The sequence below is a fragment of the Equus caballus genome, chromosome X (assembly GCF_041296265.1).
Source record: "Equus caballus isolate H_3958 breed thoroughbred chromosome X, TB-T2T, whole genome shotgun sequence".
Lineage (NCBI taxonomy): Eukaryota > Metazoa > Chordata > Mammalia > Perissodactyla > Equidae > Equus > Equus caballus.
In genome coordinates, this window is record NC_091715.1 from 44463984 (window position 1) to 44478971 (window position 14988).

Genomic DNA, 14988 nt, shown 5'->3' on the forward strand with positions numbered 1-14988 from the left:
TCCTTTAATGTGGGGCATTTAGCCTATTGCCGAGTTTTCACAATTAGTTATAGCATTTGAGGTGCACATCTTTATATGTAAGTGTTTGTGTCTTTGATTTTTTTACTTAGGATGGATCCCTATGAAACTCTAGAAGGGCCAAAGTTTATGAGGGTATACAGTGAAAAGTCTCCGTCCCACCTGCTTCATAGCCTTCCAGTTCCCCACCTGGTGTCAACCGCTGTTATCAGTTTCATGTTTATCCTGTCAGAAGTAGTTTATGTATATGCAAGTAAAGATGTGTATATATTTTCTTTCCTTCTCTCTCTTTTTTTTTTTTTGTTGAGGAAAATTGGCCCTGAGCTAACATCTGTTGCCAATCTTCTTTTTGCTTGAGGAAGATTGTCACTGAGCTAACGTCTATGCCAATCTTTCTCTATTTTGTATGTGGGATGCTGCCACAGCATGGCTTGATGAGTGGTGTGTGTGTCCAGTCCCGGGATCCAAACCCATGAACCCTGGGCCACTGAAGCAGAGTGCATGACCTTAACCATTACACCACTGGGCCGGCCCTGTTTCCCTCTCTCTTTTTAGGAGGGAAGCATACTTTACGACCTGTTATGTACTTTCCTTTTCTCACTTAACAATTACATCTTAGAGATTGTTTACATTCCCACAAGCAATGAATGAGTGCGCCTATTTCCCTACACCTTTGCCAATGTAATTTGTTAATATGAACATTTTAAAAGCTCTTGATATGTATTGCCAAATTGTATATCAGTTAGGAACAGTGTTTGCCTGTGAGGAGCAGGAACCTCTCAGGCATCCTTAGAGAGTGCTTATCCCCTCAGGGTCACAAGATGGCTGCTTTATCTATAGCAGAGGGGTCTGAGTTGTAGTCAGGAAGAAGAAGAAGAGCAAAAGGGAAAAGAAATAGGCCTGATGAGCACCCCTCCCCAAGGAGTTCTGAGTTCCACTTTTTCTTATATCTCTTTGGCTAAAATTGTGTCACATGGCCACGATTATCTGCCAGAGAGGCCAGGAAATATAGTTTTTAGCTAGGTACATTGCTATCCCACTAAGTCATGTTTTTTTTAGTAAACAAGAAAGGGAGAATGATATTGGGTTGATAATAAGAAGTCTCCACCATGGTATTTTTTTCATCTTTGGTAAATCACAAGCAAACAACAGTATCTCATTGATTTAATTTACATTTCTTTGACTAAACGTTTTCTATATGTTTGTATTAGCATTAGAATTTCTTCTTTTGTAAATTTTATTTCTGACCTTTGCCCGTTTATCCATGTTGGTATTCAAGCTTTTAAAATTGCCCTTTTTGTATACTAAGGGAATAGTCATCCTTTATATATGTAATTTATTTATGGTACATTTTCCTCATTCTACATAAAAAACTGAGTATTTCTATATCAAAAGTTGATCTTCTATTATTTCCCTGTTCAGAGAGCAGATAATTAACATACCTATATTTCTTAATGTATATGTATGCATACATGCATGTATATTTCTCTAGAGAGAACCCAAAAACTTTTTTTTAATAGTCAACTATTTTTCTCCCAGGGGTTTTTCTCTTTTTTTTTTTTTTTAAAGATTGGCCCTGAGCTAATATCTGTTGCCAATCTTTGTTTTTCTCTTCTTCTCCCCAAAGCCCCTCAGTACATAGTTGTATATTCTAGTTGTAGGTTCTTCTAGTTCTGCTATGTGAGACGTCACCTCAGCATGGCTTGATGAACAGTGCTAGGTCTGCATCCAGGATCCAAACCAGCACAACCCCGGGCTGCTGAAGTGGAGTGTGCGAACTTAACCACTTGGCCATGGGGTTGGCCCCCAGAAAACTAATAACTTTTATCACGTTTTCAGAGTGGATTCTCTTTTTTTTAAAATTTTTTTTTTGCAGGGGAAGATTCACCCTAAGCTAACATCTGTTGCCACTCTTCCTTTTTTCTTCCTTTTTTCCCCCATAGAGCCCCAATACATAGTTATGTATGGTTATAAGTTCTTCTGGTTCTTTTATGTGAGCCGCTGCCACAGCATGGCTACTGACAGACAAGTGGTGTGGTTCCCCACCCAGGAAATGAACCTGAGCCACCAAAGTGGAGCGCTCTGAACTTTAATTGCTAGGCCGTCAGGGCTGGCTCTCAAAGTAGATTCTTAACCCACAAAAGATTGAAGCATTCTGCTTGAAGTATTCCCATTAAAATCAGGAATAAGACAAATATACCCATTATCTCTGCTGTTATTTAGCATTGTTCTAGAAGTTCTAGATAGCGTAATTAGGAATAAAGCAGAAATAAGAACTGTAACTATTAGAAATTAAGACATCAGACAGTCATGATATGAAGCTTGCTAAGGGTAGAAATCCTATTTATTTTTGTCTATCACTGTATCTGTAGCACCTTGTTTAGTGCCTTGGCCATGGGAAGTGTTTAATAAGTATTTGGCAAGTGAAAGAAATGATGTGATTGTATAATTAGAAAATGCAGGAGAATCAACTGAAAAACTGTTAAAACTAATATGAGAATTAAATTGGGTAATCACTGGATATAAACCACATATGCAGAAATCAAGAATTGTCATATATCGGTGATAACCACAATATACTGAGAAAAAAGAAGATCCTATTGACAGTAAAAACAATTATATAAAATACCCAACGGTAATCTTAAGAAGATATGTGTGGGACCTACATGAAGAAAACTTCAAAACTTTGCTTGAGGAACTTAAAAGGAGGTCTGAATAAATAGAGGTGTACCATGTACCTGGTTTCAAAGACTGAGTGTTGTAAAGGGTCATTTAATTTAATGTATATGTTTAGTATATGTTTAACACATCCCAAATCAAAATCCTAATGGAATTTTTGTGGGGAACTCATTCTAAAATTTATTTAAAAGAGTAAACAAGTATGATTAGTTAAAGAATTTGAGAATAGAAAAAGTAAATGAAAAGAAATTAGCCTTATAAGGTATTTAAATATACTACAGTACTACAATAATCAAATTAATGTGGTCACAAGCACGAGAATAATCAGTAAATATTTTCCCTTTTATATATTTCAAAAATTTTTGTTATGAAAATTTTCAAATGTACACAAAATTAGGGAGGTTAGTACCATATATTTATCACCCAGATTTAATAACTAACATTTTGCTGTATTCGCTTCATCCTCTTTTCAAGGCATTCTAAGGGAAATTTCAAGACATCATGACATCTCTATTTCCTTGCTGATCTTCTGTCTAATTGTCCTATCCATTATTGAAAGTGGAGTATTGATGTCTCCAACTATTATTGTTGAATTATGTGTTTCTCCCTTCAATGCAATCAGTTTTTGCTTCATGTATTTTGGGGCTCTGTTGTTAGGTGCTACATGTTTAAGCTTATCATATCTTCTTGACCAGTTGACCCTTTTATCATTATAAAATGTCCGTCTTTGTCTTTAATAACAATTGTTGTCTTAAAGTCTATTTTATCTGATATTAGTATAGCTATGCCATTTCTCATTTGGGTACTGTCTTCATGGTATGTCTTTTTCCATCCTTTTATTTTCAGTCTATTTGTGTCTTGAATCCTAAGTGTGTGTCTTGTAGACAGCATATATGGGATTATGTTTTTTTATCTATTCTGCCAGTCTCTGCCTTTTAATTGAAGAATATAATCCATTTATACTTAAGTATAAATGATGTCAAAGTAGGGTTTACATTGTCCATTTTTGTTTGTTTTCTTTATGTCGTATTTCTTTTTTATTCCTCAGTTCTTCTGTTACTGCCTTCTTTTGTGTTTAATAGCTATTTTCTAGTATCCCTTTTTTTAAAAAAAAGATTGGCACCTGAGCTAACACCTGTTGCCAGTCTTCTTTTTTTTTTCCTTCTTCTCCCCAAAGCCCCCTAGTACATAGTTGTATATTCTAGTTGTAGGTCTTTCTGGTTGTGCTATGTGGGATGCCACCCCAGCATGGCTTGAAGAGTGGTGCCATGTCCACGCACAGAATCCAAACCGGCAGAACCCCAGTCTGCCAAAGCAGAGCATGTGAACTTAACCACTTGGCCATGGGGCCATCCCTGACTAGAGTCCCATTTTAATTCCTTTCTTTTGTATACATATTTATTTTCTTAGTGATTGTCTTGAGGATTAACATTAATGTCTTAATTTATACCATTGTAATTCAGATTAATATCAACTTAATTTCAATAGTATAGAAAAACTTTGCTCCTATATAGTTCCATTCCCTTTTTCCTTTATGCTATTACTGTCACAGGTTACATCTTTATACATTGTATGCCCACCCATGAACATAGAGTTATAATTATTGCTTTATGTAGTTTTTTAATTAGATAGGAGAATCAATGAGATAAAACAAAAAATGTGTTTATACTATCTTTTATATCTACTTCTGTAGTTAGTTTTGCTAGTGCTCTTTATTCATGTGGATTTGATTTACTGTATAGTATCCTTTCATTTTAACCTGAAGAGCTCCCTTTAGCAATTCTTATAGGGCAGGTCTCCTAGCAATGAACTCTCTGTTTTTGTTTGTCTGGAAATGTCTTGATATCTCCTTTTTAGAAGGATAGTTTTGCTAGATTCAGAATTCTTGGTTGACAGTGTCTTTCTTTCAGCACTTTGAATATATTATCCCACTGCCTTTTATCCTCCATGGTTTCTGATGATAAATAAGCTGTCAATCTTATTGAGAATCCCTTGTATGTTATGAGTTACTTTTGGCTTGCTCATTTCAAGATCTTCTCTTTGACTTTGGTTTTGGTTATGATGTGTAGTCTCTGAGTTTATCCAACTTGGAGTTTGTTGAGCTTCTTGTATATGTAGATTAATGTTTTTCATCAAATTTGGAAAAGTTTCAGCCATTGTTTCTTTAAATACTATTTCTGCCCTTGTCTCTCTCCTTTTGGGACTCTCATATGCATCTGTTGGTAAATTTGATGGCATCCCACAGGTCCCTTTTGCTCTGTTCATTTTCCTAATTCTTTTATCTTTCTGCTTATCAGACTGGATAATCTCAATTGACCTACCTTCAAGGTCACTAATTCTTCCTTCTACCTGCTCAAATCTGCTGTCGAAACCCTTTAGTGAAATTTTTATTTCAGTTATTTTACTTTTCAACTCTAAAATATCATTTGGTTCCTTTTTATAATTTCTCTTCATTGGTTTCTTTATTGGTATTCTCTGTTTGGTGAAACATCATTCTGATACTTTCCTTTAGTTCTTTTTTCCCCCAGTCTTAGTGAGATATAATTGACATACATCACTGTAAGTTTAAGGTGTACAACATAATGGTTTGACTTACAAATATTGTGAAATGATTACTGCAATAGGTTTAGTTAACGTCCAGCATCTCATATAGATACAACATAAAAAGAAAGCAAAAAAAGAAAAAACAATTTTTTTCCTTATGGGAACTCTTAGGATTTACTCTCTTAACAACTTTAAACAACAATGTTAATGATAGTCATCATGCTGTACATTATATCACTAGTACTTATTTATCTTGTAACTAGAAGTTTGTACCTTTTGACCACCTTTCTCCAGTTCCCCTTTTCCCCACCCCTGACCTCTGGTAACCACAAATCTGGTCTCTTTCTATGAGTTTGTTTGTATTTTAGATTCCACATATAAGTGAGATCATACCGTACAGTCATGCATCACACAACAACATTTTGGTAAACAACGGACTGCATATACAATGGTGTCCATGAGATTAGTACCATACGGCCTAGGTATGTAGTAGGCTATACCATCTAGGTTTGTGTAAGTACACTCTATGATGTTTGCACATCAAAAAATTGCCTAATGACACATTTCTCAGACCATATCCTGTCATTAAGCAGCACACTGCTGTATTTGTCTTTCTCTGACTTTTTTCACTTAGCATAATGCCTTCAAAGACCATCTGTGTCATTGCAAATGGCAGTATTTCCTTGTTTTTTATGACTGAATAATATTCCATTGTGTGTGTGTGTGTATATATATATACACTACAACTTCTTTATCCGTTAATCAGTCAATGGACACCTAAAGATTGAACATTCAAATTTCTAAGCCTCTAAGTTCAAGTTGCTAATTCTTGTCATAAATTCATACAGGTAAATGTCACTGTTGTGGGTTTTTTTTAATTGATGTACCATTGGTTTATAAAATGATATAAATGTCAGGTGTACATCATTATATTTTGACTTCTAAAGAGACCACATCATGTTCAACAGCAAAAGTCTAGTTTCCATCCATCACCATACAAATGTCCCCCTTTGCTCCTTTCATCCTGCCCACACCCCGCTTCGCCTCTGGTAACCACTAACTTGTTCTCTGTATCTATGTGTTTGTTTGTTGTTGGTTTTTCTTATCTTCCACAGATGAATAAAATCATACAGTATTTATTTTTTTTCCATTTTTTTCACTTAGCATGATACTCTCAGGTCCATCCATGGCACAAATGGCAAGATTTCATCTTTTTTTTATGGCTGAGTAATGTTGCGTTGTATATATATACCACAACTTCTTTATCCATTCATCTATCGATGGGCACTTAGATTGTTTCCAAGTCTTGGCTATAGTATATAATGCTGCAATTAACCTAGGAGTGCATATATCTTTTCAAATTAGTCTTTTCATATTCTTTGGATAAATACCCAGAAGTGGAATAGCAGGATCATGTGGTAGTTCTAGTCTTAAATTTTTGAGAAATCTCCCTACTGTTTTCCATAGTGGCTGTACCAGTTTACATTCCCACCAGCAATGTACGTGGGTTCCTTTTTCTACACATCCTCTCCAACACTTGCTATTTCTTGTCCTTTTAATAATAGCCATTCTGATGGGCATGAGGTGATATCTCATTGTGGTTTTGATTTGCATTTCCCTAATAATTAGTGATATTGAACATCTTTTCATGTGCCTATTCGCCATCTGTGTATCTTCTTGGGGAAAATGTCTGTTCAGATCCTCTGTCCACTTTGTAATTGGGTTGTCTGTTTTTTTGTTTTGAGTTCTATGAGTTCTTTATATATTTTGGATTTTAACCCCTTATCAGATGTATGATTTATGAATATCGTGTCCCAACAGGTAGTTTGTCTTTTTGTTTTATTGATGGTTTCCATTGCTGTGCATAAGCTTTTTAGTTTGGTGTAGCCCAATTTGTTAATTTTTTTTCTTTTTTTTCCCTTGCCTGAGGAGACATATCCAAAAAGATATTGCTAAGACCAACGTCAAAGAATGTACTGCCTATGTTTTCTCCTAGGAATTTTATGGTTTCAGGTCTTACATTCAAGTCTTTAATCCATTTTGAGTTAATTTTTGTGTATGGTGTAAGATAGTGGTCTACTTTCATTCTTTTGCATGTGGCTGTCCAGTTTTCCTAACACCATTTATTGAAGAAACCTTCCTTTCTCCATTGTATGTTCTTGGCTCCTTTTTGAAAATTAGCTGTCCATAAATGTTTGGATTACTTTCTGGGCTCACAGTTCTGTTCCATTGATCTGTGTATCTGTTTTCCTGCCAGTACCATGCTGTTTTGATTACCATAGCTTTGTAGTATACCTTGAACTCAGGGAATGTGATACCTCCCACTTTGTTCTTTTTTCTCAGAATTGCTTTGGCTATTCAGTCTTTTGTTGTTCCATATAAATTTTAGGACTCGTTCTATTTCTGTGAAAAATGTCATTGAGACTCTGCTAAGGATTGCATTGAATCTGCATGCACATAAAATGTCCATATTGCCTATGGACATTTTAACTATGTTAATTCTTCCAATCCATGAGCATGGAATATCTTTCTATTTCCTTTGCGTCATCTTTGATTTCTTGCAATAGTGTCTTATAGTTTTCAGCATACAGGTCTTTTACCTCTTTAGTTAAGTTTTTTCCTAGGTATTTTATTCTTTTTGTTGTAATTATAATTGGTTTGTGTTCTTGATTTCTCTTTCTGCTAGTTTGTTATTAGTGTATAGAAATGCAACTGATTTTTTATGTTGATTTGGTACTCTGCAACTTTATTTGCTTATTATTTCTAATAGTTTTTTGGTGGATTCTTTAGGATTTTCTACATAATACAATCATGTCATCTACAAATAGTGACAGTTTACTTCTTCCTTTCCAATTTGGATAACTTTTATTTGTCATTTATTTGTTTATTTTTTATTATTTTTTTATTGCAGTAACATTGGTTTATAGCATTATACTAATTTCAGGTGTACGTTGTAATATATTTCAAATTCTGTGTAGATTACATCATGTGACCACCCAAAGTGAATAACTTTTGTTTCTTTTTTTTACCTAATTGCTCTAGCTAGGACTTCCAATTCTTGGGTGCTTAGGGCTTTCTCAAGTCTTTATTCATCATTCACACAGCCCCTCTGCATCAATATGGCCTTCTAGATTCCTAGAAGTATGTAGGAGCTTTTCTAATCCCCAATGGATATCTCATTCTTCAGCTTTTCTTTTCAAGGTTTTGGGTAGTCTGTTGTTTGCCACAACTGTTATCCATCACCTCAAGTAGCTGTGACATTGAGTACTTGCCTTTAAATATTTTTGATAAATCCTCACAGGGAGAAGCTTTTAGCACTAGGCTTTGAAAGAAAGCTCCAGCTCCTTTCCCCTCCCTACATTACTGGCAATGTGGACTGTTATTTTTCTTTTTCTTTCTTTTTTTTTTCTTTTCTGAGGCAGATTAGCCTTGAGCTAACATCTGCCGCCAATCCTCCTCTTTTTGCTGAGGAAGATTGGCCCTGAGCTAACATCCATGCCCATCTTCCTCTACTTTATATGTGTGACGCCTGCCACAGTATGGCTTAATAAGCACTGCGTATGTCCACACCTGGGATCTGAACCAGAGAACCTCAGGCTGAAGCGGACCACGTGAACTTAACCGCTATGCCACCAGGCTAGCCCCTGGGCTGTTATTTTTCAAGGCTCTTGCTGTGTTGAGGAGTGGTGGAGGGGCCTAGGGCAAGTTAAAATGCCACACAGCTCACTGCTCTTACTGAGATTCACCTCTTTTTCTTAAATAAATACTGTCCAGGTTCCTATAAGCCTTTGGTTAATTCTCAGAGTTCTGAAAAAGTTTATTCTGATAGTTTTTGCCTGTTTTTTCGTTGTTTTAATTTAGGAGTGAATTTTTGGAGGTCCTTAACTTTCCCTTTTTGCTGATGTCATCCATCATGACATACTAAATAGTTTGGAATGCATCTCTATGAAAATGCCGTTTTCTTCCATAACCAAAGTACCATTATATGACACCTAAGTTAAGTAACATTTATTTCCTAATATCGTTTAATACCAAATCCTTAGTCAAATTTCTCTCAACTGCACCAAAAATATCTTTTACAATTTTCTTATTCAAATCGGGTTCTATGTATTCAAAGACTATGCATTTCATTTGGTTATTATAATCTCTTAGTCTCATTCATTATTTAAAATTTTTTCTTATGACAATTTTCAAGCATATGTAAATATAGAAAGATATACACTAGCACCCATATTCTCAATATCTAGATCCTACCATTATAATATTTTGCTGTATTTGCTTCATTTATCTATATCTGTTTATCTAGTTTTTGTTGAGCCACTTCAAAGTAATGTGCACCCATCATAACATGATATTTTACCCCTTAATACTTCTGTATTTCCTAAGAATAAGGACACCCTCCTAGGCAAACACATGCCTTTGTTATACTTAACAGTTAATAATTCCCTAAGATCTTCTAATACCCAGTCCATTACCAAATTTTCTCAACTGTCCCCACAAAATTTCTTTTAATAGTGTTTTTTTCCCCCAAAACCGAGGTGCAATCAAGGAGAGGTTTCTTTTTCAGCTTACAACAACAACTTGCTCATGTATTATGAAGTCAGGAATTTCGAAAGGACACAGTGGGGACTCCATGATATTTGGGGCCTCAGCTGGGAAAATTTGAAGGCTGGGGTTCACTTGAAGGCCAAGAGTTTGAATAATTTGAAGTCTCATTAACTCTCGTGTCTGGTGCCTGAGCTGAGAGGGCTCAGAGACTAGAAGTGCCAAGCCGACTGCCAATACGTGGCCTCTCCATGTGACTAACTTCCTTACTGTCTGGTGGCCTCAAGGCAATCAAACTTCTTACATGGCTGCTCAGGGCTCTCTAAGTGTGAGTGTTCCAGCAAGCAGTGTGGAAACTGAAATTGCCTTTTCTGACCTAGCCTCAGAAGTCATGCAGTGCCACTTCCACCACATTCTGTAGGCTGCAGATAAGCCTGTTCAGATTCAATGGGAGGGAAAATAGACCCCACCTATCAAGAGGAAAAGTGTCGAAGAATTTAGGACCTTGTTTTAAAACCACCACACACAGAAAACTATAGAGAAAATATAAAATATATCCAAGAATCCATGACCAAAAATTGTGCATCAACATTTTTGCTAGATTTGCTTTAGATCATATTTTAAACAAATATGACCTTTAAAGAAAGGACTTCAGCCTCCTGAATTGCCTTTTCTAGCATCTGCATACTGCTTATACAGAAAGTCTCCTTTATAATAATAACAATAGCTAACCAACGAAGGAATCTTTGAATCTAGGTCAGTACCACCACCACCTCTTTTTTTTCCTGTGATATTGACTTTTTTCTGTAATTAAAAATAGAGATACATGTGTGCCCCTTTATCCTTTTTGCCCACCCCCAAACTCCCTTGCCCTCTGGTAACCACTAATCTGTTTTCTTTATCCATGTATTTGTTTTCTTCCACATATGAGTGGAATCATGCAGTATTTGTCTTTCTCTGTCTGGCTTATTCCACTTAACATCATACCCTCAAGGTCCAGCCATATTGTCACAAATGGGACGATTTTGTCTTTTTTATTGCTGAGTAGTATTCCATTGTATATATATACTGCATCTTCTTTATCCATTCATCTGTAGAAAGGCACTTGGGTTGCCTCCACGTCTTGGCTATTGTAAATAATGCTACAGTGAACATAGGGGTGCATAAATTGCTTTGGATCATTGATTTCAATTTCTTTGGCAAATTAAATTTGTATTTTTAATTTGAGAAATCTCCATATTGTTTTACATAGTGGCTTGCACCAGTTTGCATTCCCACCAGCAGTGTGCGTTCCCTTTTCTCCACATCCTCTTCAACATTTGTTGTTTTTTGTCTTGTAATTATAGCCATTCTGACCAGTGTAAGGTGATATCTCATATGTATGGTGATGGATAAAGATTAGACTACGGGGGGTGAACACGATGAAGTGTATTCAGAAATTGATAAATAATAATATATACCCAAAATTACACAATGTTATAAATCATTATTATCTCAATAAAATTACTTTAAAAAAAGAGAGAGAGAATAGTACAATGAATTCCCATACACACACCACTGAGAATCAACAGTTATCAAGATTTTGCCATATTTGATTCACCTATGACTTTCGTATTCTTTTCAAAATTGTCTATGCTTTAAAGCAAATTCCACATGTTGTGTCACTCCCTCCATGTGTACTTCAGTATGCATCTCTAAAAAATATAGGCATTTTCTCACATAACCATAATGCTGTTATAACAGAATAAGTAATAATTTGATAATTGCTTGATGTTATGTAATACTAAGTCCGTAATCAAATTTCCTCAATTGTCTAACCAATAAAAAGTATTTTTGCGGTGCATTTGTTTAAATTAGGATCTAAACATAGTCCATATGGCATTTGGCCATCACACCTTTTGAGTCTCTCTTAATCTAGAGGAGTCCCCCTTTTTTGTTTTTTGCTATTGATTTGTTGTAAAAACTGGGATAATTGTCCTGGAGCACATCTCAGCTTCTAGATTTGTTTGTTTCTTCCTTGTGACATTGTCTTTTTTTTTTATTGAGGTCATAATAGTTTATAACATCATGAAATTTCAGTTGTACATTATTATTTGTCAGTCACCATATAAATATGCCCCTTCACCCCTTGTGGCCACCCCCCAACCCGCTTCTCTGGTAACCACTAAACTGTTCTCTTTGTCCATGTGTTAGTTTATCTTCCACATATGAGTGAAATCATATGGTGTTTGTCTTTCTCTGTCTGGCTTATTTCACTTAACATAATACCCTCAAGGTCCATTCATGTTGTTGCAAATGGGAAGAGTTGTGATATTATCTTTTTAGTGAAACCAGGTCAGTTATCTTGTAGAACGTCTGATTGTTTCCTCATGCTGTCATTTAACTTGTTCTTTTGTTTCTGTGTTTCCTAAAAACTGGAAGTAATATGAACCACCTACTTGATTTTACATCTTTGGCAAAACTACTTCCCAGGTGATGCTATGAATTTCCTATTGCATTGCATCAGGAGGTGCATGAAGTCGGCTGTCTCACTGTTAGTGACAATAACGTTGATACTTAGTTAAGGGGGTGATCTTCTGATCTCACCATTGTAAAGTTAATTTTTTCTTCTTGAGACTAGCAAGTAATCTGTGAGGTAATACTTTGGTATGGTGTTAATATCCAATTCTCTGGAATCCGTTGTTTCATTAGGGCTTGCAAATCTGTGATTTTCTAATTCTGTCATTTCTTCTACATTTATTAGCTGGCATTCTTCTGTAAAGAAGAACTTTACCTCATCATCTTGGGCTGTTTGGTTATCCTGAAATACACTTCCTATGTAAAATGTGGGATGAGTAACTATTTTTTTATTTCGAATGGTTAAGGCATTATAAAAGGCTATACAAGAAGACGATCATCTTCAGGAGCTTATAGCCTGATTGGTAGACAGAATAACACACATCAACATTAGGGAATGCGACAAGATGGTATGTATTATGTTTTAAGTGACTTGTACATATCATAAGTTAAGGAGAGGGAGAGGTCAGTGTAAGCCAGAGAGGTCTAGAGGTTTTACATAAAAGGTTGATTTCAGCCTACCTTCGAAGGATGGACAGGTCTTAAAGAGATGGACAAAAGGGAAGAATCCAGGCAGTGTGGATGGTGAGGATGAAGGCACAGGGAGAGAGGATGAGCTGTACATATTCTGGAGGTGTAATAGCGAAGCAGTTCTGTCTGGAGATATTGAGAATATGAGTGTGGAAATAAGGCTGGAGAGGTAGGTAGGCCAAGAGCACAACATGGACAACCTTAAATGTCAGTTCAGAGAGGTTAATTTTTATCTTTTAATCAGTGTGTGTTTTGTATACCTTGGGCATTTGTGAATTAGCTTCTTACCTGACAGCGAAATCTGGCTTTGTGAAAAAGCTAGAAGCGGAAAGACCAATGAGACCACCTTTGAGGGGGCTCAGAGGTAGGGAGTATGGTTGGCATTCAGATAATGTCTTCATCCTGTTTCCTCTGCAGCCCGTGTGACCCCAACTCTACCAAAGCAGGACCGTCCAGTGCGTGAGGGGACCCGAGTAGCTTCCATTGAGACTGGCTTGGCTGCAGCAGCTGCAAAGCTGGCCCAGCAGGTAGGTGCTGACACCCAGGCAATGGCCCTGCTACTGATTCCAGTTTGGCTTAGAGCTCCAAAACTCAGACCTTCAGGCTGATAGAATCTCACTGTTGTTTCAATGGGGAGTGATCTTTATCAATTGCAGTATCCCAGCCCCTTCCTATATCCTTCACATCCCAACTCAGTGTCAAGCTACTTCCACAGGTCACACAGTTGACATGATTTAGGATGAAAGAAAATAGGGGCCCAGAGAAAAGCCCTTGCTGATTTTACTTGCCTTTCTGGGATAATAAAAACCTCTCAGATGGAAGGACCCAGTCTGTCCTTGGGTGAGAGCATTTGCCTTCAGCTGAAGCCTTGAGGAGGTAACTTAGTTTAATACACTCAAGTTCTCGGCCACCCGGCAGTATCAGAGTTTGGTTTTTTGGAGAAGAGGCTTTTTTTATCCTCTATCCCAAATACCATTTCCTTGATCTTCACCCCCACTCTCCAAGAAAACTTCACCCAGTAATTTTTGTCCTAAACGGTCACTTCACTAGAATCACATTGACCTCCTAGCATGTTACAGTTTGCAAAGTTCTTTAATGTGTATAATGTGCTCAGCAACTCTGGGAGCAGTTGGAAGTGAATCTTCTGGTTCTCTCCTTATCAACATCCCCTTAGTTCTTTATGCCACATCCTATAGCTTAGAGCATTTATTGAGTATCTGCTTTATTTTAGGTACTTCCATGTACACTGTCTCATGTAATTTGCCCGATAGCCCTGTTCAATAGGTGATATTTTCATCATTTTACAGGTGAAGAAAATGAGGCTCTCTTTAAGTGACTAGTCCAGGATAATACAGCCAGTAAATGGAGGAGACAAGATTCAAACTCATATCCTCTAATTTCAAATTTCATGTTACTTGCTATTTAAATAAAATGAAATAGTTAAATGTTTATATAATTCAGTAATTGCATCCTATTTAAATAAAATTTAATAGAATGATGTTTTTAATATATGATGTTCCATGGAGCTCTGGAGTTTTGCTTAGAAATGTCTTGGAGGCTATTGTTGGAAGCCAGCAGAGACCAAGCAGGCCAGGTGGCCCTTCTTTGACCAAAACTTCTCTCTGTTACATAGATCCTAGTGCCATGTAAGATGTAATTTGAAAAAAGGGGTTCTACTGCTTTAAATAAAAAGAAAAATTAATTAAAGTTGTGAAAACTATTCTTAGTGCCTTCTAAGGAACTCACTTCTGTTTGGGTTGATCAAGGATGACTTCAAAGAAGAAGTTTTGAAATTGGGGAGGAGTTTTTCAGGCTAAGCTTTTGGAGGGGACAGGGAGACATTGCAGGAGAAGGGAACTCCTTGTATAGTACACAAGGCACTCTTGATTTGGTCTCCGGTCACTTCTCCTCCCTGACCTCCTCCCAGCCCCTAATGCATGCCATTTACACTAGCCATACTATTGCACTATGGTACTTAAAGTTCACTCAGTGTATCAGATTGTCTCATGCCTCTGTGCCTTTGTACAAGCTGTTCTGTCTGCCCATTGGGAATCAGGCCCTCTCTGATGCCTTACCTAACACTCCTTCACACTATCTACCACCAATTTATTTCAG

General features: G+C 36.6%; 1 protein-coding gene across 4 annotated transcripts in view; it reads left to right on the forward strand.

Annotated features, from left to right (window-relative positions):
• The window catches only part of PHF8 (PHD finger protein 8), a 113268-nt gene that overhangs the window by 92271 nt on the left and 6009 nt on the right, over nucleotides 1–14988 (forward strand). For all 4 annotated transcript variants that reach the window (XM_005613879.4, XM_005613880.4, XM_070257338.1 and 1 more), the window contains one exon: nucleotides 13291–13400. In XM_005613879.4, coding sequence (XP_005613936.1) covers nucleotides 13291–13400 — 110 coding nt within the window. The remainder of the gene's footprint in view (nucleotides 1–13290; nucleotides 13401–14988) is intronic.